This window comes from Apteryx mantelli, chromosome 25 (genome assembly GCF_036417845.1).
Source record: "Apteryx mantelli isolate bAptMan1 chromosome 25, bAptMan1.hap1, whole genome shotgun sequence".
In the NCBI taxonomy this organism is placed as follows: domain Eukaryota; kingdom Metazoa; phylum Chordata; class Aves; order Apterygiformes; family Apterygidae; genus Apteryx; species Apteryx mantelli.
In genome coordinates this window covers 6,767,645-6,792,170 of record NC_090002.1, presented here as the reverse complement: position 1 = coordinate 6,792,170, position 24,526 = coordinate 6,767,645, and the positions used below count along the sequence as shown (strand labels likewise).

The window sequence follows — 24,526 nt, the reverse complement described above, 5'->3', positions numbered from 1 at the left end:
TTGGCCCGGGGCTGCTCTCGGGGTGGTTTTCCAGCGGAGACGATGGAGAGCGCCGGGATCTCCCAGGTCTTGCTCGCCGGTGTGGTTTTTCTCCCTGCGTTTGCCATCAAGGCAACAAGAGCCGGTCACAAGCAAGAGCTCAGCCTTGGAGCCGAGCGCTTCCCCCCCCAAATCTTTGCCACGGCTCTTGCTTCAGGGCTGAAGCTGGGCAATGAGCTGAGCTCCTCCTGGGACGCCGACAGCCACCACGTCCCGCCGGCGGGCAGGGATGGGGCCGGGGGTCTGGGCAGAGGACGGCGGAAGGGTAAAACCCTTCTTGCCCAGGGGCTGGGTTTGCATTTCGGACTGGCACCTCTCCCGGCTCCGAGGAGGGAGGCACCGAGCTGCCAGGCATCTCCTCCGTTTGGGGCTCAGGAGAGCGTCCGTGACCCTTGGGCCGGGAGGAAGGAGAGCTTGGACGCGGCCCACGGGCAAGGAGAGCTGGGGCAAGCGAGCTCGGGGCAGCGGCTCGGTGCCTCCATCGCTCGCCCACGCGAGCTGAGCCGGGGGCTCGGCCCTGTCTAAACATCCAGTAATTTGCAGGAAACGATTGCAAATCTTCCAGGCTTTTTTTTTTTTTTCTTCCCAGTTCATTTTACTGCCCCCAGGGGAAGCTGTAACGTTGCCCGCTGCATTTCCCACCGTGAGGGGCCCGGGGGCCTTCCCGCCGCGCAGGGGAGCCGGAGGGGGAACCCGAGGCCAGGTGCCATCTCCTCGCCTCCCTCCGGCCGTCCTTCCTCTCCTTGTCTCAGGGAAAATAAAACGCGGTTGGGCCACCCGGGCTGGGGGTCCTGCTGTGACCCGGCCCTGGGGCTTCCGTGCAGGAACGGCTTGAACCCGCTCCGCCGCCGAACCCCCCCTCCCTGCGAAGCGGGAGGATGGAGAGCCCCAGACCCCACCGCTGGGGTGGGGGCAGCCAGCAGGGAAAGGGTTAAGCTGCCGGGCCTGGGGCGGGCAGGGGTTACCTGGGTGGGACCTCGGGTGCTCCCACCCTGCCCATCCAAGGCCATAAATAGCCCCGGGAGGGCTCCCAGCCCCCTCGGGCTCTGCCGGCTGGCTGCGAGATGGAGCTGGGGTCGCCGGTGGCATCAGGGGCGCTAAGGGCCCGGGGGGGCCGCCCGAGACCCCTGTGCAGGTAGGGCTGGGGGTGCTGGGGGCCCCTCACCGGGGGCCGAGGTGGGTTGCGATGCCCCCGCAGCCCCCTTCCCCGTGGCTGAGGGTCTCGGGGTGCGGGGCTGCAGCAGGCTGAGCCTGTCCAGGCTGGTGCCCCTTGAGCTGGGGGTCCCTGGGGCACCCATCTCGCTGCAAGCCCCCAGCCGGGGGCTCCTGCCGCCTTTCGTGCCCCATGGGGAGCCGGGGCCGGCCCCACCTGGGCCGGGAGAGCCCCCGGGCTTGTGCCGAAACCAGTGGGGCCCCAGCAGCCGGCCCAGCCCCGGCCTTGGTTTGCTCAGCAATTAGCCGGGAGATAAGGCCGAATGGGGCGGGGAGGTGCGGGAGAGCCCGGCGCCCCGGGGGGGTTGGGGCTGCTTCTGCTAAGGGCTGCTCAGCCGCCCCCCCCCCCCCCCCGGATCCGCTCCCGGGGTGGAAGGGGGACACCAGCCTGGGGGCTCCCAAATGCAGCCCCGTCCAGCCGGAGCCGGTGCCCGGGGGGGGGGGGGGGAGGGGGGTCACACTCGGGTCCTGCGTTTCGGGGTGGCCGGGGGGGGCACAGGGCTGGCGGGTGCCGGCCCCAGCCGCCATCCATGCGGGCTTCTCCGGCTTGCAGGAATTTTGCCCGCGGATCCTGCCGATGGGGCCAGAGCTGCCGTTTCGCCCACGACAGAAAGTCGGCCCAGATCTGCAGGTACTTCCAGAGCGGGTTTTGCAGCTACGGAGAGCGCTGCAGGTGAGGCTGCGGGGTGCCGGGCCAGGCCCGAGGCTGCGGGGATGGGCTGGCAGCAGAAGGGTGCTGCGTTGGGCCAACGCACCCCTCTACATGTCTGTCCCTGGGCTCCTCCAGCTACCAGCACATCCAAGAGGAGCCGGTGGGGAGCCAATGGGGCCACGAGCCCCCCATGCCTCCTGGCCGCCGGGGCTCGGAGCTCGTCCGCCTGCCCCAGGCGCTGGCCCGGAGCTGGGGGGGAGCCAGGCGCCGCTCAGCCCCGGCCGAACCCAGCGCGACGCAGCTGACCTTCAGGTTCCCAAGAGTGCAGCTTGAGGAGGAAGAGGAGGACAAGGAGAATGTCCCAGCACCTGATAATCCCCCCAGCCGGGCTGTTGATGGAGAATGTGTCCCTGCAGGTGCTCAGGGTGCCTCAAGTAGGTGCTGGGCTGAGCGAGGGGGGCTGGGCTGAGGGTCCCAGGGGTGGTGGAGCATCTAATGCATGTGACTGTCCTTGCCCAAAAGCTCATTTCTCCATCTCCAAGGTGGTCCCAATTGGGGCTGTGTAAAGCCCTTCCAGCAGCTTTTTGGGGTGGGGATCTGAATTGCTAAATGCTAAATCCTGTGCCCTGAGGGCAGCTGGGTGGGATGTGCTTTTCCCCTCTGAGAGCTCTCCTGCCCTCAGGCTCCAAACCGGGAGGGCTGGGACTGCAGGCGGCTCCCTCCGGCATGGCCATGGTGGAGACGGCGACGTGGGCTCAGCACGCAGAGGTGGGCTCCGGCTTTGCCCCCGGCACCCTGTGTTGGTGGCTGGGTGCTTGGGGGCTGCAGGGTGTCCCGGGCCAGCGACGAACGGGGCGGTTTGGGGGCTCGAGCGCTGGGCCAGGACGGTCGCAAAATGCTGCGGCTCTGCTCGCAGGCAGCCGCGGAGGCGGGCGAAGCAGCGCGGAGGGCGCGGAGCGAGGCCGTGGTGTGCGGCATCTGCATGGACCGGGTGTACGAGAAGGCGCTGCCGGAGGAGCGGCTCTTCGGCATCCTCCCCAACTGCGCCCACGCGTACTGCCTGGGCTGCATCCGCAAGTGGCGCCGCAGCCGGGACTTCCAGACCGCGGTCATCAAGTGAGCGCCGCGGCCGGTCGCCCCTTCGGAGGCCCGTCTCCCACCCCTAAATTGGCACAGGGCCAGGGATGTGGCTGCAGGGCTGGGGATGCTCGCGAGCAATTCTCCCTCTCGTGCCCAGGGGTGCTGGATGAGGCCCCCAAGGCTCTCGGGCTGCATCCTCCTGCTGGGGGCTCCTTTCCCCTTGTTTTCCAAGCCTGGAAAAAGCCCCTTACACATGTTGCCTTTTCCCAGGGCCTGCCCGGAGTGCCGTGTCACATCCAGCTACTACATCCCCCACAAATATTGGGTCTCGGAGGCGGATGAGAAGCAGAAGCTGATCGAAGCCTTCAAGGCCCGCACGGGGTGAGTGCCCAGCATCGCACCTCAGCGATGCCCATGCTGGTTCTGCCCGCGAGCTTGTAATGATGCTTCCAAATCTCCTAGGAAAATAAGGTGCAAGTTTTTTGTCCGGAGCCACGGCCACTGCCCATTTAAGTCGGACTGCATCTACCTGCACGAGTTCCCGCCTGGCTGGACCCCTCGGCGCAGGCAGCGGCGGCCGAGGATCCCAGCTGTAAGTGGGCAGCGCCCCCGGCTCGGTGTTGGTCTGTCCGTCCTTCCGGGGCTTGAGCTCAGCCTTGTCCTGTGTTGCAGGAGTTGGACCCCGCTCTGTCGGAGAGCTCGGACGAGGAGGACGAGGAGCTCTGCATCCTCGAGTGGGCTCTTACCTTGGCCCTGATGGAGGCCGACGGCTGGTACTCGACTTACGGCCAGCAGAGCCTCTTCACGGACCTCAGCGACTCCGACTAGGCCCTCTGGGACACCCCGCTGGGTCCCGATGCTCTCCTTGGCGACAAAATCTTTTCTGGGAGGGGGAAGCATCTCCTTTTAAAGTGCTTGGCTGCCTGCTGGCATCGCCTCTGTGCAGCTCCGTGCGCGGCAGGGGCGTCCCTGGCTGCTCGGCGGGAGGGCAAGGGGTGGATGCTGTTTTTCAGCTCTTCTTCTTCTGACGGAGGGACTGACCGTGTCCTCCCCCCTGCGAAGGCGAAGGGGCTGCAGTGGTCCCTTGGCGATGGGGGCACCGTCCCCATCTCCCCGCTCCCCTTGCGCTCGCACCCAGGGGGGCACCTTGCTGGGGGGCTGCAGGGTGGTGGGTGGGTGCTGGGAGAAGGGGGGGGGGTGTTTTTAATGCATGTGCAGCTGGGCCTGGGGGAGGCCCGGGCAGCTGGGCTGCGCTGTTTTAAACTGCTTTTTAAGCCACGTGTGCAAACTATGAAATAAAACGAGCTGTGCTAAACGCTGCTGTGTGGGGCTCCCCTCCTTGGAGGGGGGGCTGCGGCTGGCCGGGGCCGGGGGGAGCCCGCGGTTCCTTTAAGGGTCGATTTGCATAATGTATAAATATTTGCATATGGGATGATTTGCATAGGGTCTATTTGCATACGCGGCGCGCCGAGCGCGCCTTTAACGCGCCGGGCCCGGAAGCAGCGCGGAGGCTCCGCTCTCGGCGCCGGGCTGCAGCGAGCGGGGCCCGGCCCGAGCTGCCCCGTGGGTGCCGCTGCCCCGGGACGGGTCGCCGGGGGACCCGCGGGTCTGCGCGGCCGCGGACGGGTCCTCTCCCAAGGAAGAGGGGGACGGGAGGGCCCTGGCCAGCTGCACTCCCTGGGAGAGGAGGTGCCGAGAGGAATAGCTGCAAAAAGTGAGTTTTGAATTAGTAACGGGGAAACTGTGATGTGTTTTTATTATTATTATTAATTTATCTTTAGAGGGTTCAGGGGAGTGCTCAGTCCTTCAGCACAGTTGCAATCCTCGGCCCGGTAACACTTCTGCATCCTCAGGTGATAAACTGTGATCACGACCACCCCAGCTGTGAGCAGGCTAAGGGCAACCACCTGAAGACCCAGCAGCTCCCGGATGCACTGATCCTCCTTGCACCCTTTCTGCTGCCACCCAAATCAGGCTCTCCTCGGTTTTTTCCCGCGGTTGGCCCATCAAGCCCTCCGGTAGTCCCGCAGCGATGGAGCGCCCCTGGCTGAAGCGGTTGGACAAGCCATCCCGCCTCCTGCTCCATGCGCTCGCATCGGGCTCGTCCGGGGCTCTGGCCGCTTTCCGGGCGCTGCAGCGCAGCCAGGCCGGCGAGGGACCGGGGCAGGCGTTTTCCTGGCAGGCTTTCACGGCAGCCCTGTGCTCGGAGGAACCCACGCTGGAGGGGCCGGAGAAGACCCTGGCTGTGTGAGTTGGCTGTGCTTCCAAAGCTCCTGGGAGCTTCCCAGTGCGGTGTGGCTGGTTTGGCATGTTGGGTACCTGATTCTGCAATGTGCATCCTCTTTCCTCTGGTGCAATGGTCAAAATGGGAAGTTGGGATGCTGGTAGGAGGCCTGTTGGTCTTGCAGGTCGTATCTGCAGAAAGCTTGTTATGGGTGTTGGCTGTGTCCTGTCATATTCTAGCCCGTTTAGACCCTGTCCCATAGGGCAAGTTAACACACAGGGACTCAGAGCCTTGCTGGGCTTTGCTCTGACATGTCTCTCTCCCTTTTTTCCCCCCTTCTTTAGTAAGCCGCTGCTGCTGCTTCTCCCTGTTGTGTGTCAAAGAAACCTCTTCTCTCTGCTGCACGTGGTGCAAGCCGTGGTGCCGCGGGATTGCCTCAGCCGGCTGCTTCAGGCCGCGAGGCAGCACCCTGCTGTGGATCCTTGGGTGCGAACGCTGGGAGACCTGCTCCAGCAGGGGCTGAGGGGAGAGGAGAGCTCCCCGTCTCCCGCTCCCCTGACGGATGCGTGCCAACAGCAGCTTAGACGCCTGTGCCAGAAAATTGCGGGCAATGCCCAGAGCAAACCAGAGGGGCAAAGGAGACTGAACTGGTGTGTCAGCAAAGGGCCTAACCCCGCCGAGGACGCGGCTGACTCTGTGTTTCAAGGTGGGAAACGCAAGAAAGCGTCAGAAGAGAGTCCGGAGTTGAAAGAGGAGAGGCATGGGAAAAGGTTGCTGCTGGAAGAGGCTGGATTTGACCTGTACCTCCCCGGACCCCAAGAGGAGCTGCCTGGGGAGACATCAGGGGACAGATCTGCTCAGAGCCCAGTTGGGTCTGCCCTGGAAAGCTCCCAGCAGGATGCGGCCGTGGAGCCGAGTGAGGCCAGGCAGAACTCGCAGGCAGAGCTGGCAGCGGAGGTCCAGTCCTTTCTGCAGGTACCGGGCGGCTTTCGAATCCCTTTGGTTTCTCGACCTTGTCCTGCCCTGCCCAGCGCAGTGCTGCTGGAGATGTGGATGCATCCATGGGAGCATCCCCCCATCGCCTGCGGCAGCCTCGTGAGCAGGGAGCTGAGCTGAGACTGACAGCAAACAGCAGTTGTGCTGGGGCTGTGGGTTTTTTGGTACTTTTTTTTAATTATCATTTTTTATACTCGCCTTTCCTTTCAAAATGTGGGTGATGCCAAGCACCAGCCCCTCACCATATAGCCAGTCATATTGCGCAGCTTCAAAACCAAGTAATGTGGGAAATTGCTCTGCAAATCAGGAATGCCATTAGCTGACTTTTTAATTGGCCTCCCACTGTCCTTTTCCTGGAAATCAGGAAAGTAAAACCACCTAGCAGTGCCCCACCAGTGATTTGCTTTTGTCTTCCAATCTGATTTTTGTTCCTTTATCTTGTTTTCCCCAGATGCATGGGCCAAGGCTGAAAATGCTGCTGCAGGTGGAGTCCAACGTAAGTGGTTGCTTCTGCCTGTCTCCTTGGAGCAGATGGTCTAAACTGGCTCAGCCCAGGGCCTCCAGAAGGGCTGGGATAAGGAGATGAGTTTTGCGGGAAGGACTGGAGGGGCATCAAAAGACAGCCCAGCTGCTACCTCCCTTGGGCTCCTATGCTGATGCCTGTGTCCAACTTGCTAAGTGTCACTGTGCGATGAGCAGCACAGCAGTGACTGTGCTGGGGAGTCAGCGCTGGCCAAAGAGGGGAGGCAGGAAGGAGGAAGCAAACCCTAGAGTTGTGTTTTGGTTTATTTGATGGAGATCTGTTACCCAAAGAGTGTGTTTCCCTGCAGCGCTCGGAGCGGAGCGTCCCGCCCGAGCTGCGCATCCTGAACGACTGCTCTCCCGGCCAGGTGAGCATTAGCATCCTTGTGGCGACTGCTGGGTGCCCGGCGCCGCAAAGGGCCTGCTGCTGGCCCTAACATCCCTGTCCTCTCTGCCCCCACCAGCTCGAGGGGCTGTGCTCCTTCCTGCAGCTCTCCACCTGCCCAGAACATCTCCTGGTACGTTTCTGCACCTGGCTGCTGGCTCTCACCCCTGATCTCAGCTACACCAGCGCGGCCATCCTGGCAGAGCAGCTCTTCCTCGCGCGAGTAAGTGCCCGGGCAGAGGTTTCGGGTCGTGTCTCCCTCACCCGCGTCCTGATCTCCTGCCTTTTCTGTCCTTAGGTCCTGGCACTCGCCCAGCCGCCCTCCCGCCACCTCATGGCTGCCCTGGCTTCGTTCTGCTCCAAGTACGCGCAGCCCTTCTGCCGAGTCCTGGTAGCTCCAATCCTGCAGGAGCCCGGGGAAGGTGAGCTGGGCTCGTGCCCTCCTTTCAGCTGCTCTCTGAAGAGATGCAGATTGTTTTGGGAACAGCTGAAGGAGCTGGAGAGATGCTGTGGGCTGCAAATGGCTCCATCCAGCAGAAAGGGAAGCTCTAGATGCAGAGTACAGTCTGAAGGGTGTTTATCACCTAAAATGTGAACTGGGAACTACAGAGGGCTCATTTAACCTGGAAAGGTGAACGCTTGGATGTTAGGATGGGAGATGGGTTTGCAGATGCCTGAGATGAACAGGAATGGGGAGCACGGCTGGTTTCCAGCATCAGCTCCCCTGGAGGGAGGCTGCCATCCCTCCATAGGCTTGGGGCTTCCTGCCAGCTGCTAATTCTGGGGCCAAAACTGCCCCTGGGGGCAGCTCTGCTGACATGAGACAAGAGTCTGCGTGAATCCCCGAAGGGCAGCATCTCCCTTTGGGGACTGGTGGTAATTAAACCCTTGCTGCAGATGGACAAAGGAAACTGAATTCTCCCAAATTTTAGAAGGGGCTTGATTTCGGGGTGTCCCGACTAGGTCGTACTCCCCTGGGTGAGGGGGTGCTGGGCAGGGTCAGGCGCATCCCCTCAGATTTGGCAGCCTCTGGAGGCTCTGCCCCTCTGCTTTGCCCTTGCAGGCCCTGAGCAGACCAAGCTGGTGTGTGAGCTGGTGGAGGAGTGCCTGGAGCCGGAGCATGTGAGACTGGTGTTGAGGTAAAGGAATACAGGGGCAAAGCATGTTGGCTTGTGCCCTCGCGCCTGCCTCGGATGGGCCTGCCTGGCTACGGCCCCTCGGGAGAGCTGGCGCGCCATGTCCAACCCTCACAGCCCGGCTGCGTCTCTTCTTCACTGTCCTTTGCAGCCAGGTCCTGGAGGTGCCTTTGTCGGAGAGGCTCCTGCCCGTTGTGCAGGCCGTGCTGGGGAGGCAGGTGAGGGGACCCCCCCCTTGTCCCCCGGGTTTCCTTGCAGACCCCAGCAGTGCTCGGAGCGCTGGAGCGAGGGCCTCTTCTCCTCTCTGCTCGCACCTCTCTTCCAGGAGGTGCTGCCCCCTGAGCTCTTCGATCTCCTGGTCCTCACCCTGTGCCGGCAGGCCCCAGCCTTCGCCACGTCGCTGAATTATGCCAAGCTGGTGACGGCCGTGCTCACCTTGTACCAAAGCCACGTGAGTAAGACCAGCTTTTAAGGCTAGGTGCTGAATTTTGGCTTTCCGGGGCTGTGGGTGCGGCAGACCAGGGGTGAGCTGACCTGCTCCTGAGAGCTGGGCCCGGGCTCTCAGGTTGGCTCCTGGGAACGCAGCTCTGCTCTTCAGGAGGCGGCAACGTCTGCTGGGAGTGAAACGGAGAGCGCGGGCTGTGCTGCGGGGTCTGAGCACCGTGCTCCTCTCCTGCCCAGGTCACAGCAGCCCATCGGAGCCGTCTGTCTGCCGCTCTGGGTCAGAGCAACGCGGCGCTGAAGAAGTCGCTGCAGGCTGTGCTGGAAGAAGCGCCTCCCAGGTGAAAATGCAAAAATGCACCCTCTTCCGTAGGGCTGGGCGGGCTCGGAGCGGGGACGGGAGCGTCTCCGCTCTCCTGTTTTGTGGCATGTGATGGGAAACTGCCGAGATGCCAGCAGAAAGTGTGCTGGAGGGAACCTGGGACAGGTTTCCCCCTTCCTGGGAGATCTCTGATTTCTCTTCTCCTTCCAGGTGATGCCGAAGAGGAGCAGCAAGGGAGACTAGTGCCGGCTTCCTTGTGCAGCGGCGGGCGTCCCTCGCTGGGGTTGCTCGCCAGCGTGGCAGAGACTCCAGGACCGGCCCCGAAAGCCGTGCGGGATGCGGGTGTGCTTCTGCCGAGGACCTCTGCACCCGTCCCTGGCGATCGCTGGGAGGAAACCGAAATGAGGGGGTTGCATGCGGGGAGCGAACGCTCCCTGTAGTGCCTGTGATTCGGTCTGCGGTGGCATGATGCAGCTCCAGCCTGACACACTCTTTTGGGCTCGAAGATGAGGGTTTTCGTGCTTAAACACTGAGTATATTTGCAAGCTTTGGTGGGTCCAGTCTGTCTCTGGGAGCCTGGATGAAGCTTGGCCATTTCTCAGCCTTGACACAACCCCTCCCGCCCCCCCCCCCCCCCCCGGCTCTCCCAGGCTGTGGTAACCTCCCCCGTGGGTGCAACGAGGCAGGCGGGGAGGATTGGAGGGGTTTCGGTGAAAACGCGCTTAAAGCGACTGCCGCCGCAGCTCCGCCCCGCGCTGCGGGAACGCCATGGGCGCCCCGCCGCGCTCAAGATGGCGCCTCCCTCCTCCCTTCCCGCCGCGCTCAAGATGGCGCCTCCCTCCTTCCTTCTCCCTCCCCGCCGCGCTCAAGATGGCGCCCCCCTCCTTCCTTTTCCCTCCCCGCCGCGCTCAAGATGGCGCCGCCGTCCTTGCCGCGCTCAGGACGGCGCCACCTGCCGCCTCTCCCAAGATGGCGGCGATGGGGGCGCTGTCCCGGACCGGGGCTTGTCGGTGTCTTATGGCGGCAGGTGCTAAAGGGCAGAGCAGTCTCAGATGTGCTCAGACTGTGATAACTGGAGTAGTTAAGACAGAAATAAGCCTTAGGTCCGCGCCGAAGGGGCTCTTCCACTCATGACAGGACTCTCTGCCCCGGTGCTGGGGCCTGGTAACCAGCAGTGTTGCTTGGTCACGTTCGCGGATCCTTAACGTCCTCAGCACGTTGCTGAATCGAGGCGCAGATCAATTGGGGGCCGTCGGACAGCGATGATAATTTCAGATTAGGTTTAATTGACCGTCGTGATAGCGGCCGGAGCGAAGCATGACGAAAACGGTAAGTTTGCGCCCGTCGGCCTCTCGGCCTGGCGAATAAGCTGGTTTCTGGGCAGCGCTGCACTGGTCTGCTGGGCTTGGGGTTTTAGTCTGAGCCGCTGGGATTTGCAAATCTCCCTTCTTTCACCCTTGGATCTTCGTTTCTTTCCGTCTCCGGCGCTTCAGGGCTTTGCCTGCTTGCCGTCCTTGAGGGAACCCCCAGGCAGAAGCGGACATAATTTAGTTTAATGTGCCTAGGGAGAATTAGTGTCTGGTGGCAGCTTTTGTTAGGGAAAGGAGAGCCTGTATCTTAATGCAGGGTGCTGGGGTTTAGGTGCAGAGCTGGGAAACTTGAATTTTCCACTGTGACTCTCCCTCTTCTCCCCTACGGCTGCTGGAGAAACCTCGGTCTCGCGTTTCCGTGGTGCGAAGTGGCCACGATAGCACTTTCCCTCGGGAGGTATTTAGCAATACGCTTTTAACAGCGCCTCGGTAATTTGACCACATCCAGATTTCTGCCTCGCCTGCTTGAAAACCCCCAGGGAAACCCCAGGCGGGCAGCGGCTCGCCGGCGGGCTCTGGAGGAGTCAGCGCTAGACCTGGCGGTGGATTTAATGGAGGTTTTGAGGCAGCGCACGCATCAGGAGCGATGTAAAAATTCATAAACATTTACATCTGTAAAGGGAGATGTGTAGGTGTGACATTTTGCTGCTTGACACTTGCTCGTTAGTGTTGATACCCAGCTGGGGAATGAAACACTGAAGCATTAAGTGATGCTTTTAATGTGGAGAGCAGAGATTTTACAGCGAGAGTCTCTTAAGCTATTTTAGGTGGCGGCGGACTGATGATGCTTCAAAGTCTGCACTGGCTGGAGGGAAGAAACCTCAAGAGAGCCAAATTGTTGATGTATTTGCATGCCAGCGTCTGCGTGGCCAGGCTGGTTGAAGCTATTGTAGAGCTGCCCATAATGCGACATAAATAGACATTGTGCCCCGATCATTAAGGTCTGAGCCTGCTGTTCTGGCTTTATTAGGCAGCAGGCTGCAGCCGTGGCCGTTTCCCTGCAAAGCCTCTCCCAACAGGAGCGACCTCGGTGTCCTTGTCCCCAGGTGCGCTGCCTGCCCGTGGCTGGCGGTCACGTGAAGGTGACAGAGGACGGACTTGCCTACAATGTTCACCTGGCCAGCAATGTCCTTGCTGAAGAAGAAGCCGGCTGAACATGCACGTGTTATATATTGAGCACTCTGGGGAGGTCCCAGCGCCTCTGTCTGGGCGGCAATAAATGGTTTTAAATCACCCAGCTGTAGCGTGCGTCTCGTCTTTGTGGGCTGCTCGGTTGTATAGCTGCTCACGGGTTTCTTTAGGTGGCTGTCTCATCTTGCCAGGCTATTCCCGGCTGCTACGTGCTGTATGCAGCTTGCACTTCCAGCTCACCTGGAGTTCCTGGGAGCTGCGTTTGGGGCCAGCCTACATGGTTTTGCAAGCAGCAGTAACCAGGCAGGGGTTGGCTTTGCAAACTCCAAGGCGGGTTTCTGCTCTCCTGTTGGGAGGCTGGCTTGGGTGAAGAGACTTATTAGCTGTGTCTTTGCTCTTGGCTGCGCCTCGGCGTGTGCCATAGGGTCCTCTGTGCCATGGGGTGTGTGCAAGGAAACAGTTGTGTTATGAGAATTGGGGTGAACCCTGGAGCTCCTGGACATGCTGGGAGGATACGGCTTGTTTATGTGGTGGTTTGTAACACCCTCCCAAAATCCTTTACTTTAGACTCTGCTTGAGCCTCCCAAGAATTTTAAAATCCAGGCCCGACAGTGCAAAGAGGTGGAAGTGTCTAAAATATCATTCAGGTTTTATAGTTCAGCAGAGCTTTATCCACAAATGGAGAGCCAGAGCTGGCTTGTCCTGGGCTGGTCTCCTGGGCAGGTCCTGATTCATTAGAGGTGTTGGTGAAGCGAAAGGTCTGACGTGTTGGCTTGGAGAGGGCGTCCTCTGGCTGTATGTACAAAGCAGCGTATTTTTTTGACCTGATTTATTTGGATATTTGTGAGTGAAGGTTCCTCATCTGTTTCCTCTTCTGTCTGTAGAGGTTTATGCCCTTAATGGTAGGGAGGGGAACTCCCTTGTTTTGACTAGTAGTTTTCTTTTAAGGAAATGAATTTTATGCAATAGCATGGGTGATGTGTTCTCTATCCTCTTTCTCCATCCTCCCACAGTAACTTTTGAACCGGTTTCATGAAAACACGGTCTCTCTCCCCTACCCCAGTCACCCGTTGGTGCCCTTAGCAGACACCGGAGAGTCTCTGGTGGGTGGGGAGAGGGACGTGAATGCTGCATCCGCAGGTGTTAAACACCAGGCCGCGACGCTTGCAGGACAGAGCCGTGCAGGAGCCACCTCAGGCCATGCAACACCTTGTTGCAAAGGACGAAAACTCACAGCCGCTCTCCTGGGAATGGTGTGAGTCCCCCGGAAAGGCTGCCTCTCTCCAAGCAGGAGCTGCCGGCTTGTCCAAGCCATGGTAGTTGCTCCGACCCTTCCTGTAGCAATGATTGGAGCTGTTAAATAGCTGCCCTGTTTCACCCTGGAGGTGACTGAATTTTGGTGATGAACTGTCAATCCGGTGCATGTAATCCCCAGCACGCCGGCGCTGACAGTTTTGCATTAAAAGTTGGTCCAGACACAAGACTGAACTGCTTAGGGGAGACAGTAGCGTCTAAATCACAGGGGCTTAGTAGACAGCAGGGTCTTATTTCAACCTGGAATTTAAAACTAAACCAAAAGAAGCAAACATGCTTTTTTTTTTTTTTTTCCTTCTTCTTTTTTTTATTGTTTTGCCAAAGACCTTTTAATCATAACAGCATCCTAGTCTCCTGTGGGTAGCCCGGCGGCTGCCAGGTACTTGTCAGCTGGGGAGATCAGGGCTGCGAGAAGGTGAATTTGGCCGAGGGTTGGGGTTTTGTTTTGTGCTTGTTGCAGGACTGGGCCCCCTGCACAGACCTAATAAATCACATTTGCCGCATCAGCAGTAGCAGCCAGTGTCGGTCTGAGCAGCTTTCTTTCCAAGCCGACAAGTGAATAATCCGGATGACCGCAGTCTCTGCTATCTGCGAGCAAGTTCAGGAAGCTTCAGAAGGAGCCCAGGGAAGATGCCGCCGCGGTAGGCGGCTGCAGCACCGGTGGGGACCTCGCTGGAAGGGCTCGCGAGGGGCGAACCCAGAAGCCATAGCCACTCCCGGCTGCTCGTGTCTCTGGCTGAAGATCTCCCAGCAGGTTCTTGTTTCGTCTGTGTTGTCCCTGCTGAACAGGTTGGTGCATGGGGAACCGGGCTATTTTTGCTTGTTTAAAGCCCCTATAATACCTAGATTGTAATTGTGATTTAGATGCTCCCTGCTTTAAAAAAAGAGGAGGGGGGAAAAAAAGAAAAGGAAAAAAGCACCCAGGGGTTTTAACAAATGCTTTTAGAGGCTCTTTGAACATGATGGTTTGCAGAAAGGAGCAAGGTCTCTTAAGTCACCCAGCACAAGTGTGAGTGCGTGCAGGGGGGCTAGAGGAGCTTTTGAGCAGAAAAACTCTTCTCCGGCGTGGGAGACAAAAGTGATGGTGTCCTTCGGTCTGCATGTCCTGCAGAGCAACTTTCTGCAAGCCTCGGGCTTGCCAGGAGACTGGAGCAGGGGCTAGCGAGCCCGGGGCGCTGCCGCTGTGGGGCTCAGCCTGGGGGCAAGGCTGCCGCTCCCAGGGGAGGAAGGAGGGTCATGGGTGGGCTGGGGCTGGCGTGTCGGCATGCTGGTTCGTGAGCTTTTGCTCGGCTGGAAAAGGCACTCAATCGGGTAATAAAACATTGTTTAGATGGGTGGGCGCAAACAGCCCCTCGTGTGCAAGGGAGGGGAGAGCGGTGGCGCGGCATCGGGCTCCTGGGCTCCCTCTGTTGAATCTTGGCCAAAAGGAAAGGTCTTTCCCTCTGCTGGGGACTCCCCTTGCTAACGTGTAGGTTGGTTAGCCCAGATGTGGCCGGTAGGGGTTATGCAAGCTTGACTTCATGCCTGAAGAATTCATCTGTTTTGAGATCTGTACTGGTCAGCTGGCAAGGTCCTCGAGCGGCTGGGAAAGCAGCCGTTCGGCGCTGGGAGGGAGGCTCTGCTGCTCCGGCTTCTTGCTTCTTCGTGGCACCTGTGCTCGGCTGCCTCCGGTTGGACGTGCACAGAGGTACCGACCTTGGCCAGCGCTGAGCGTCCCTGCGGCGTCTCCTCTTGCAGCTCTGCCTGCTTTGGGGCAAAGCCGCTTCCCCAGTGCGCGCGGGATGTCTCACTGCCAGCAAGCCCCGTCTCCATTTGCAGTGTGAACTTATGCTGTGCTAATTGTTATTAATTGGTATTAATTATGCACACCACTGCCTGCGTTGCTATTTACTTGTGTAGGGAGGGCAAGGCAGAGGTTGGGGCTATGTTTCCCCCAAGACAATTTAGGATTTCGTGGCTGTTCCACCTTTGGGTTGGGTCTCAGCAGGAGATGTTTGTCCCCAGAAGGGAAACCCAGCCCTGAAGCTTCAGGGGTGTTTGAAATCTTAATCCAGTGGCAAACGCCGCTCATAGTAGTTTCAAAAGCTTTGCTCCCCCTCCTTTGCACCCAGCACGGGTCCCTGTTCGAAGCTGCGAAGGGTGAGGTCTCCCCAGCTGCTCTCCTGCGCCCTTGGCAGAGGGGCCTGGGGCCAGGCTGGCTCTGTCCTGGGGCTGCGAGGTGCTGTTTGCTGCCTGATCTCTGACAGCTTAAGAGATTTCCAGTCCCTGAGGACCTGTCTTGTTCCTCCTGCCTCAGCAGAGGCCTCAGGCATGGCCGCTGCTTGCCCTGAGGCTGGTCCTCTGTAATGCTGAGCATCTATCCTGCCTCCCCGTAAGCTCATTAGGGGGAGAAAGCAGCTTTAGCGGATGTGATGGATTTGATCGAAAGGCCTGGGTGAGGGCAGGGGTGCAGGGTGGTGGAAGAGCGGGGCAGGAGGGATGGGAGTCCTGGATAGAGCTTAGAGGGGTCGGATGGGGGACGGGTGAGACTGGGTTGGCGTGGATGCAGGGAAAAAAGAGATCTGGATGTGCTGGAGAGGCCTTGGGAAACAGATGTTGAGCCCAGTGGAGGCAGCGGGAGCTTCCCTGGCTCCCAGCGGGGCCGGTACCCCGTCCTCTGGGCGCACTGGCCTTCCCCTTGCTCCAAGGCTGCTCTGTCTTTTATTAACACAATCTTTCCTGGAAGGGCTGGAGCCGTGGCTGTCATCATGCCGTGTTTATAAGGTGGCCGCAGCGAGGCTGGGAAACGTGGGGGTCCTGGGCGCTGCCATCCTGCCCTGACCCCCCCGGCAGCGAGATGCTGAGGGATGGGTTTGCTCCGCGCTGCAGCTGCCGGGCACGGAGGGAGCAGCCGTGGTCCCTCCTGGCTCCAGTTACAGCCGTAACTTTGGAAGAGCGGGTGCAGGAGCCGGTCCCGAGCCCGGTGCCGGCCCCGCGCAGGAGCGGAGGCTGCATCGCCACCTGCAAACCGCTCGGCCCGCCCCGGCGCCGTGAAGGGAGCTCCCGGGCCGCTCGCAAGCGGGGAGCGCGCACGGCAGCGGCGGCTTGCATGTCCTTTAAAGGCCTTCTCGCGTTGAGCTGTTCCCTGGCAGCTCGTGCTGCCTCAGATGCCGGTTGCTCTCCCCTCCGTGGAGACTCCTGCAGCCGGGCAGCTCGTGCGTCGCAGGACCTGCCGGCCTCTGGCTGTGCTCCGTCCCGTCTCCTCTTTCCTTGATCCCCTCCTGGGGACCCGATGGTGCGGAGTCCCGGGTCCAAGCCAGGGTGGCCCCAGCATCTTCCTTCAGCTGTTTGTGGCAAGTTGAGGCAGGTAACAATCCGGGGAGGCGTTTGGTAAAGCTGCGAGAAAGCCCGAGGTCTGTCTTCCCGGGGACTTGCTTATGCCACGCTGGGCAGATGAGCCGCGTGCCTCAGTATTTCCATCTGCAAAAGGAAGAGAGCGAGTGAGCGCCTGTGCAGCTGCCGGAGAGCTCCTAAATCAGCAGGCTCCAGGGACTGTTATTGCTAGGACTTATAGTGCTTTGCAGCAGGGACCCTCTCGTGGAAAAACATCTTGCCCTGCTGGATGCTGGAGACGGAGGGTGGGAGTGAAACGGGGGTGGCGAGTGGGAAAGTCCGCCTGCAGCGGCGTGCAGAAACACTAAATCCCTCGTTTCCCTCTCTCTGTGCCTGTGCAAATCCCCGCAGCACCATCCTGAATCAAAGCAGGCCTCTCCGCCTCTTTTCCCACAGATGCCTCCACACTAAGCAGAGGAGATTGGAGCTACTGCTGGGTGAGAAAATGCTTTAAAAATATAACATTTAGAGGCGTTCTCCCATCTGCGCACAGCTAATATGTGTCTCTCATGATAGGTGTGCTAGTCCCGGGAGCCTCAGTGCTTTGCAAATGAAGCAGTTTCCAGAAGCCTCGCTTGGAAAGGGGGAGCAGGAGGCGCAGAGACTTGCCCAAGGGCACTCGGAGAGGCAGTGGCAGAGGGAGAGCTGCCAGTCGAGCCCTGAGCCTCAGAGGTATGTGCGTGAACCGCTCGCCCCGCTGCTCCCCGGGCACTTGTGAGGGGCCGGGGCTGCGGGATGGGTATGGCAGTGCCCACTCAGAGGCACCAAGGGTCATTTTGGGACAGTGGCCAGTTCTGCCGTGGTTGCTGCTCTCGGGAAAGAGCCCCTGGCCTCGGGTGGAGGAGAGGGAAAGTCCCTGTTGCCCTTCCTGCTGGAGCCAGGAGCAGAGTTTGGACGTTGTCGCCTCAAACCTTCCCCCTTTCCCAGCTGGGCATGTGGGACTGGGGTGTGCTGGTTGCCCGTCGTGCCCCGGGGCAGCCCCTTTGCCCCACGGATGCACGTGAGGACCCACAGTAACCGGCATGCCGGAGCATCCCTGACCCCCAGCAAGCAGGGACGCTATGGAGCCGCCGGGCCTCCTCCTTGCACCCGGGCCTGGGGTTTTGGGGGCAGCGAGGCCTGCCCGGCATGGTTTTGGAGGGTGGGCGTGCGTGCGGCGGCCGGCTGAGATCTGCCGTTCCCGCGATGGGGACGTCAGATGGCGCCCGGGCTCTGCTGGCAGCCGGGTTCGTTGTCGTGCCTGCGACGGGGCCGGCTCGCAGGCAGGGCTGCGAGGTCCGCTTGGCAGCCGGGGGAAGAAACAGAGCGAAGAGAAACACCGCTGTGGGCCGGTGACTCATTCCCGGCTGGAAATGGCTTTGGAGGGTTCCTCAGTGCCCGGCTTGCCGGGGCGGGAAAGGCGCTGAGCGAGGACGCCGCAGCATCCTCCAGCTGCGGTGAATGGAGGGGGCAGGCGTGGGAAGGGCCAGGGCTGCTCCGCACATGCCAGGGAGAGCAGAGCTGCAAAGCAGTGCTGGGAAAGCACCCGGATCCAGGGGGAGCATCCCGGCTCGGGTCCGAGGATCCGGGGGGGGATGCTGTTGGCCTGCTGGGGAGGCTGGGAGAGGGTGGTAGGGGGGGTGGCACGCTGCCCCATGGGCTTGCCTCTCCCACGGGAGTTTCTTTGGGATTTACCTGGACTCCTTTCTATCCGTCTCGCAGCAGGGAGCAGCAGGTAGAGCTGTCCAGGCTCCTGGCGTCTCCGGATGAAGGTAAGGGAAGCCTGAGGTGGGGATGGGGGGGGCTTCGTGCACCGGTCATGGGGGAGAGGGGTCCCCCCTCCCCGCTGTGCGCGGGCAGGTGGAGGTAGCAGTCGCCCTCCTTGCATTAACAGCCACGATCAATGCCTGGCCATGCTGCTCCGAGGCCCCTGCGGCACATTGATGGCTCTGCCCCCGGCGATCCCCCTCTGGGATCTGCTGCCCGGGATGAATCCTGGCTCCTGGCGTGGGGCTCGGCTCGGCGGGGAGCTCCCGCGGAGCGGCGCCAGGCCAGGGAGGGCGACGCTGGCGCTGGCTCCCACTGCCCTTTCTGTCCCCAGGGAGGATGAGCGGACCGCGGGGGGGCTCGGAGGGGGCTTCGGCTGGGAGCGAGCGGAGCGCGGAGCACGTCCAGGAGGTGAGAGGGAGGTCGCAGGGGAATCGGGGGGGGGGGGGCTCTTCCTTCCCCTGGAGGGCTGCAGGCACGGCACATGGGCAGTTGCTCGGTGCTGCTCTTTTTGGGATGCTGTCCAGCACCAGGGAGTTGTTGTTTTTTTTTCTAGGTGCCAGGTGCAGAGAGGCAGGAGGTGGCCGTGCACTCTGGGGACAGTGACAGGACAGAGGAAGGTGGGTGAGTCCCCAAGTCCCCACTTTATGGCTCAAAGTGCCCAGGGACAAGCTGGGGCTCAGTTCCCTTGGCAGGGACCTGGGGAAGGGGGAACCTGATGCCGGGGGGAGGTTTGGGACGTCTGCTGCCCTCGTGCGGGTCCTGTACCGCTGGCACCTGTGACACCCCATGCTGGGGACACCCCTGGGACCCTGGGTGGGGGACAGGGCAGGCTGGGGAGGGCAGAGGGAGAAGGGCCAAGCGAAGGGCTTGGCTCGGAGGCAGAAGGGAGGCTTGGCAAGATGGGCAGCCAGACCCCATCGCACCTGATAGCCGGGATCACTCGGGGCTCCCATGTCCAAATGGCTGCGCTGCTCCAAGCTGGAGAGGATTAACCCACCTGGATGGAGACCCAGGAGGGGCTGGACTCTGCTGTCTGTCTCTGTGCTCTTCCCCTTCATAAGTGCTGTTTCTCCAGATTTGTTACTGCCTCCCCTCACAGATGCAGAGACCCCAGAGGATCCGCTGTTGAGTTTTCCTGCAGAGCTCTCGGCGCTGGAGAGACTGGGCCTGCACAGGTAAGCCTGGCAGGCACCCTGCATCCCTGCCCAGGGCCAGAGGACGGGACATACCGGGCCACCGCGGTGTTGGGGCTCTAGGGCAATGTGTGCCCGTGGGGAATCCAGCAGAGAGGTCCAGCGATTGAGTTTCCCTCCTTTTCCACTGCACAAGAGCTGGTCTCCCTCTCGGGGCAGCCGGTCACTTTGGTCCCTGCTTCTGCTGGAGGCTGGCACCCTCTGCTGCTGGCCCCGCTCGCTGGAGCAAGGGCCGAGGGCCTTTTTGGCGGAGGCCCTGCTGTCCCCACAATACCTCTAACAGCTCTTTCCTTTTGCAGAGCGGCTTTGACAGAGCAGGATGTGGAGGTAAGGGCTGTCCGGGGGCAGGCTGGGTTGGGGAAGGGAGACGGGCACCCTGCTGGATTGCAGCCTGGGTCACCCAAGAGGCTGTGCCCTGCTCCTGGCCTCCTTCCAGGCACTGCAGTCCCCTGGCAACCTCCTTACAATTACCATTTCTGGTGATGCTGTTGGCATTTGGAGGCAGCTGCGTTTGCATGACCGAATGAGCCCGTCCTCTGCGTGCCCGGCAATCCCGCAAAGTGCTCTGCGGCTTGCAAAGAGCACCCTTAGACGAGGAGATGGTAGAAGCCATGCTAATAAAAATAATGGTCCTCTGCGTGCCAGGGCTGACTCAGGCTTTGCTGTCCTGCTTGTCAGCTGGGATCTGCAGCGAGGGCTGGCGTCTGCCTGGCGCGGGCCTCGCCGGGAGGGCTGGGGGTTTCCCCACATCAGTGGCTGCCCTCAGGGACCGTGTCTCGGTCAGGCTGGGCATCACAGGGGACCATCCCCAGCTTGCATTAGTCTAACGAGTACTGGCGAAAGGCAAGTGCTAATTATCTTTGGCAGCGCACTAGGGCCCGCAGTGCTATGTCTTGGTGGCAGCAATGCCCGGCCCTTCGCCCACTGTCTCAGTCTTGGGTGTCCTCTGGGGGTGCAGGGAGCCCTGATCTGTCCTCACGCCCTCCTGCCCTGCAGGCAGCCTTCGCTCACCTGGCCCTGGCTTTTAGCTGCGACATGTTCACCCTGCGGCAACGGGTCGAGGTGGAGAAGCGGGCGCGGGATGCGGCGGAGGAAAACATCCAGGAGGAGCTGGGGCAGTGCCGGGCTGCCCTGGAGGTAGGTGGCCACCCGAGGGGTCCTGGAGTCTGCTGGGGACATCCAGCTCCTGGGGCTTGGATGGGTTTGGATGACTCTGCTCAGCCGGGCTCCCGCAGCTCCCATCCTCGCCCTTCGCTGTGCAGAGGCTGGGCCTGTCCTGCATGGCTGCGGACAGCAAGGAGACACTGGAGCAGTTGCAGTGCAACCTGGCAGTGCTGGCGGCGGCCATCGAGCGGGCAACCAGCGCGGCGGAAAAGCTGGGGGCTGTCCACCAGGTCAGTGCATCGCCTGGGGCTCCCGTCCGGGGTGGAGATGGAGGGTGGGTGCTCACCCGCTGCTGGGGCCAGTGGCTGAGGCCTCAAGGGTGCTGGGAGGTGGCTTGGAGACCCATCCCTGGGCTAGCTGGCGTCTGTCACACCTCGTCCTGGTGCTGGGCAGACCTGATCTCGGCAAATGCTGGGGTGCAAGGAATCTGCCCTACTCCATCCCTGCCCTTGGGAGCAGGAGGGGGATGCGTTTGCACTGCTGTTGGCCTGGGGGAGACAGCATGGTCTCTGAGATGCCCAGTGAGGGACCCGCAGGGACATGGGTCCTTGGGGAGCTGGGAGAGCATCACGGGCAGAGTGGGGAGAGCTACTGGGGACCTGATCCCCCCCAACCTGCCTGCCCCAGGAGGCCCGGATGAGCCGAGCGGCGGAGGTGATGGTCCAGCACGTGGAGAACCTGAAGCGGCATCACGTGCGGGAGCACGCGGAGCTGGAGGAGATGAAGCGGCTCATCCAGCAAAACTCTCGCAACCGGCAGCTGGTGGAGACGCAGGGTGAGGTGGGCTCTGCTGTCAGGGCCTGGCAGTGAGCCTGTGCAACTTGGTCCCAAACCCCTCCGGGGGCCCGGGAGGCAGTTTGACCCCATGCTGCAGAGTCGGATGGTGTCTGCTGGCTCCCCGTGAGCCAGGGACTGGGGCTGGGTGACAGCTGACGCCTGCAGCTGTGGGAGCAGATGATAAATGCAAGAAACTGTTGTCACACCCGATGTAGTGTGAGAGCAGGTGCTGGTGGCCCAAGAGCCATCGCCCTGCAGCTGCGGCCCAGCTGGGAATGCAGTGCAGGGGGGCACAGGGTGTACAAAGGGCGCACTGTCCCCGGACACCAGGGTCCTCCCTGCACGCCCTGCACAAGCTCATCTCCACGGGTGCAAGCAAGGTCTCCCAGCTGGGGGAAACCCGTAGCTTGTCCCGAGCATGGAGCAGACGGCAAACTGCGCTAGCTCGATGGGAAGGAAGCCTGCACTCATGTCTCCCCTCGCTTGTCTGTACATCAGTCCCATCTTCCTTCCTTCTTGGTGATTTTAAGACCTTTCTCTCCACTTGCAGATGATGCAGAGCCACGGCTGAGGCTTCACCCCCTGATGCGCAATTTCCAGCAGGTAACTGGAGAACCGACACCTTTCCCAGCTCCACGGAGCCCCTGCGTCCCTGCACCTCGCCGGTCTCCCCTGCCCAGCAGTCCCCATGCACTCGCTAGCCCACGGGCGCCGCCGCTTGCTGCCGGCCAGGTCTGCTAGAAACGCGCTGGGGAAGGCGAAACGTAGGGGGGGGCCTCAGAGGGCCGCGGGCAGGGGAGCCAGGGTGCCTGTGGGCCGCGAGATCTCAGGCAGGTCCCTCTGCATTGCAGGGTCGTAGAGCGAGAGCCGCGGGCTTGGCTAAGAGGAGGCCGTTCTCTAGCACCAGCTCGAATACGGCACTGATTCCCCTACAGCTCACGAGGTAGGGGGACGGCTTGGGGAGGGGGCGAGCAGCCCTGCCGCCGCGGCTCGGAGCAGGAAGGACAGGTGCCAGCCTCTTCGCTTTCACCCTCCCTCGTCTCCCCGGCTTCCCCAGGGGCGGCACGAGGCCGTCGGCATCGCTCGGCAGCCCTTGCCCTCGGCGGCAGGTGGAGGGGGAGGCCCGGGGAAGGACAGAAGGACAGTGGGGGACGGCCTGGTGCAGAGCACGGAGCGGCCGCCGGGGTTGTGCTCACCGCTGTCACCTCTCTTTCCCCGCAGGTGTCGGCCCGCCGGAGGGTCAGCATCGCCGTCATTCCCAAGCAACTTTTGGTAAGGATGCGCATGGGGCCATGTTGCGGGGAGGATGACCGGGACCTGGGCACCGCCGCCGTGCCCATGTCCCTGCTCACGCTCCTGTGTTGGGTGCCCAGCCAGGTACCAGCCTGGACGGCCGAGCAGAGCTGGCGAGAGAGGGGGCCCTGCACCAGCCCAGCACCCAGAGGTAACGGCGCCGGTTCGCGGGGAGGCTGGAGGCGCCCGGTCCCATCCGCCCCTGGGGCACGGCACAGCATCCCGTCTTCTCCCTCCCCAGGAGGGAGCTGGAGCTGCGGAGAAGGAGCATCGTGATGGGGGAGCCTGTGGCCGAGTTGGACAGCGGGAGCCCAGGCCTGGAGAGCGAGGAGCCGGAGGAGCCTGAGCTCACGTGAGCGGCGCCCCACGCAGCCCCCGGCTGCAGCACCGGGACAGGGCCGGCAGCCTCCCCTGCACCCTCCTGTCCTTCTGCCCCCGGGGTACCGTGTGCTCCCCCCAGCCCAGCACCTTGGGGAACGGGGATTCGGGGAGGGAGGGTAGGGGTGCAAAGCTGGCTGTCCCTGCTTGTCCACGGGCTGTCCCTACACCTCAGTTTCCCCCGTGCATTGCGGGTCCTGTGCCCTCCCCAGGGCTGTCGCAAGGCTTGTTTCATTCAGGTTTGCAAAAGCAGCTGGTGAGGTTTGGGGTTTGGTTGAACGTCATCGTCCCCGCTGGGGTGTGGGGCAGAGGTGGGAGGCCGAGCCCCATGCTCTGCCCCTCTAGGTGACGAGGGTCCCCGGTCGCCTTCTCCCCAGGTCCAAGGTGTCCCTGAAGGAGCTGTGGTGGCCATGGCTCTTCCTCCCGCAGCACTATGGCATTTTAATCTGGCTGCTTCTCCTGGGCCTCGTGTTCTTCTTCCTCGTCCCTGTCCTGGAGCTGCAGAAGCTGCAACCCGCAGCATCGCCAAAGGCCTAGCTGGAGCAGAGAGGAGGAGGAGGAGGAGGGTGGGAGCTACCTGCTCTCCTTCACTGCTCCTTCCCAGCTCCGCAGAAAACCAAGACCCCAAAATAATAAACTCTGAGGAAAAGGGGATTTTTTGATGTTGGAGTGAAGTGGGGGGGGGGGAGGGATGGACACATCCTGTGCTGGAGTCTGAGGTTTGTTTGGAGCCGGCTGCTGGCTGTGAAGGGCTGGGGCAGCTGCAGCAGCCCTCATTGGCGCTGAGTTTGATCATCCTCTTGGCATGCCAAGGACCTCTGCTGTCCTTGCTGGGCTGCCTGTGAGCATCTCCTCTCTGCCGGGGCTGAGCCCGGGCTGCTGGGTTGGCATTAGAGCTGTGCCCCAGGCCTCTACCTGGAGCATCTTCATCCCGGGTGACCTCGGGGGGGCCCCTGGAGCCCCCCGCCAAGGGGTGATGCTGCTTTTCTCCCCCTGCCCCTGGGGCCAGGCTGCCTCCGCGGGTCCCTCCAGCGCAGCCCAGCAGGGAGCTGGCACTTAGCGACTCCAGTCCCTCTCCAACCCCAAACTCCCTCGCCGTGCCTAGACTCAAGCGATGGTTTGCTGTGGCCTTCCCCTGGGGCTAAATCTCACCCTGGAAGGAGCTCGTTAGTGTTCAAAGTTTTTCCTAGCACCGTAAAGCTGTTTGCAACAGCTCCAGCATGCGGGAAAATCGCTGGTCTCGCGCAGACTCGCAGTATGTCCTCCTCTGCCTGCCCAATTCTTGCTCCGGGCAGACTCTGCACCGAGGAGCTTTGCAGGGGGCAGGGGGGCTCGAAACGCCCCGAGCTGAGCTGCAGGGTGGCCCAGGCATGGCCCGAGCGGGGCTGGGCACCGGGCCCTGCGGGAAGCCAACGCTCAAGGGCGTTGCGGTAGGGCACCACGGAGGTGCAGGGCTGGCCGTCTCCACCCGCCCCAGCCACCGACAGCGCCACGGGTGACTCACGGGCTGCCGACGTAACCCTCGCCCCATGTGCCAGCGTGCCCCATGCCCGTGAGTCACTGTCTTCACGAGCCTCCAGGCAGGTTGGCCCGGGAGTCACCTCCCGGCAGGACCCATAGTGGCCTTGGCAGCACTGGGAGCGCATGGTGAGTGGCTGGGAGGACGTGGCCACCGGCAAACCCTGGAAAGCATCCGGCTAAGAGCAATCTTGGGTGATCGAGCGGCTCCATCCTTTGCTCCCAGGTATCTTTGTCCCCCCAGGGAGGTTCCCACGG

At 61.7% G+C, this 24,526-nt stretch overlaps 3 protein-coding genes across 9 annotated transcripts; all 3 read left to right on the top strand.

Annotated features, from left to right (window-relative positions):
* The first annotated feature begins 1,072 nt into the window (after positions 1 to 1,072).
* On the top strand, positions 1,073 to 4,142 carry LOC106487811 (probable E3 ubiquitin-protein ligase makorin-1). 3 transcript variants are annotated; one of them, XM_067310606.1, is made up of 8 exons: positions 1,073 to 1,174; positions 1,805 to 1,882; positions 2,039 to 2,337; positions 2,586 to 2,671; positions 2,820 to 3,019; positions 3,254 to 3,364; positions 3,446 to 3,575; positions 3,656 to 4,142. In XM_067310606.1, the coding sequence occupies exons 1-8, from the start codon at positions 1,104 to 1,106 to the stop codon at positions 3,809 to 3,811; spliced, it is 1,131 nt and encodes a 376-aa protein (XP_067166707.1). In that variant the 5' UTR covers positions 1,073 to 1,103; the 3' UTR covers positions 3,812 to 4,142. The 3 variants fall into 3 exon arrangements, with proteins under 3 accessions (XP_067166707.1, XP_067166706.1, XP_067166705.1); XM_067310605.1 differs by having other exon boundaries at positions 1,805 to 1,924; positions 2,039 to 2,319; XM_067310604.1 differs by having other exon boundaries at positions 1,805 to 1,924.
* A 483-nt stretch (positions 4,143 to 4,625) lies between these two features.
* Positions 4,626 to 9,554, top strand: FANCE (FA complementation group E). The gene is made up of 12 exons (XM_013946607.2): positions 4,626 to 4,697; positions 4,837 to 5,230; positions 5,552 to 6,182; positions 6,655 to 6,699; positions 7,034 to 7,093; positions 7,190 to 7,333; positions 7,409 to 7,532; positions 8,174 to 8,249; positions 8,398 to 8,464; positions 8,572 to 8,697; positions 8,928 to 9,028; positions 9,220 to 9,554. The coding sequence occupies exons 2-12, from the start codon at positions 5,016 to 5,018 to the stop codon at positions 9,221 to 9,223; spliced, it is 1,593 nt and encodes a 530-aa protein (XP_013802061.2). The 5' UTR covers positions 4,626 to 4,697; positions 4,837 to 5,015; the 3' UTR covers positions 9,224 to 9,554.
* A 136-nt stretch (positions 9,555 to 9,690) lies between these two features.
* Positions 9,691 to 23,394, top strand: LOC106487769 (inositol 1,4,5-triphosphate receptor associated 2-like). 5 transcript variants are annotated; one of them, XM_067310720.1, is made up of 16 exons: positions 9,691 to 10,338; positions 16,593 to 16,633; positions 16,713 to 16,868; positions 17,898 to 17,947; positions 18,277 to 18,353; positions 18,499 to 18,562; positions 19,045 to 19,120; positions 19,438 to 19,465; positions 20,135 to 20,275; positions 20,401 to 20,532; positions 20,930 to 21,077; positions 21,630 to 21,682; positions 22,301 to 22,351; positions 22,453 to 22,523; positions 22,614 to 22,724; positions 23,128 to 23,394. In XM_067310720.1, exons 3-16 carry the CDS (start codon positions 16,747 to 16,749, stop codon positions 23,285 to 23,287), a joined length of 1,284 nt encoding a protein of 427 aa, XP_067166821.1. In that variant the 5' UTR covers positions 9,691 to 10,338; positions 16,593 to 16,633; positions 16,713 to 16,746; the 3' UTR covers positions 23,288 to 23,394. The 5 variants fall into 5 exon arrangements, with proteins under 5 accessions (XP_067166821.1, XP_067166820.1, XP_067166823.1 ...); XM_067310719.1 differs by having other exon boundaries at positions 10,329 to 10,338; positions 16,548 to 16,633; XM_067310722.1 differs by lacking the exon at positions 23,128 to 23,394 and adding an exon at positions 21,931 to 22,022 and having other exon boundaries at positions 10,329 to 10,338; positions 16,548 to 16,633; positions 22,614 to 22,720.
* The last annotated feature ends 1,132 nt before the right edge of the window (positions 23,395 to 24,526 follow it).

Bases quoted from the DNA above. Each gene is read 5' to 3' on its own strand.
- FANCE (XM_013946607.2), top strand. From the start codon at position 5,016: ATGGAGCGCCCCTGGCTGAAGCGGTTGGACAAGCCATCCCGCCTCCTG. The intron at 8,465-8,571 runs GTGAGGGGACCC...CCTCTCTTCCAG, and splicing joins AGGCCGTGCTGGGGAGGCAG to GAGGTGCTGCCCCCTGAGCT. The intron at 8,698-8,927 runs GTGAGTAAGACC...TCTCCTGCCCAG, and splicing joins TCACCTTGTACCAAAGCCAC to GTCACAGCAGCCCATCGGAG.
- LOC106487811 (XM_067310604.1), top strand. From the start codon at position 1,104: ATGGAGCTGGGGTCGCCGGTGGCATCAGGGGCGCTAAGGGCCCGGGGG. The intron at 3,020-3,253 runs GTGAGCGCCGCG...GCCTTTTCCCAG, and splicing joins TTCCAGACCGCGGTCATCAA to GGCCTGCCCGGAGTGCCGTG. The intron at 3,365-3,445 runs GTGAGTGCCCAG...CAAATCTCCTAG, and splicing joins GCCTTCAAGGCCCGCACGGG to GAAAATAAGGTGCAAGTTTT.
- LOC106487769 (XM_067310720.1), top strand. From the start codon at position 16,747: ATGAAGCAGTTTCCAGAAGCCTCGCTTGGAAAGGGGGAGCAGGAGGCG. The intron at 19,466-20,134 runs GTAAGGGCTGTC...CCTGCCCTGCAG, and splicing joins TGACAGAGCAGGATGTGGAG to GCAGCCTTCGCTCACCTGGC. The intron at 21,078-21,629 runs GTGAGGTGGGCT...CTCCACTTGCAG, and splicing joins GCAGCTGGTGGAGACGCAGG to ATGATGCAGAGCCACGGCTG.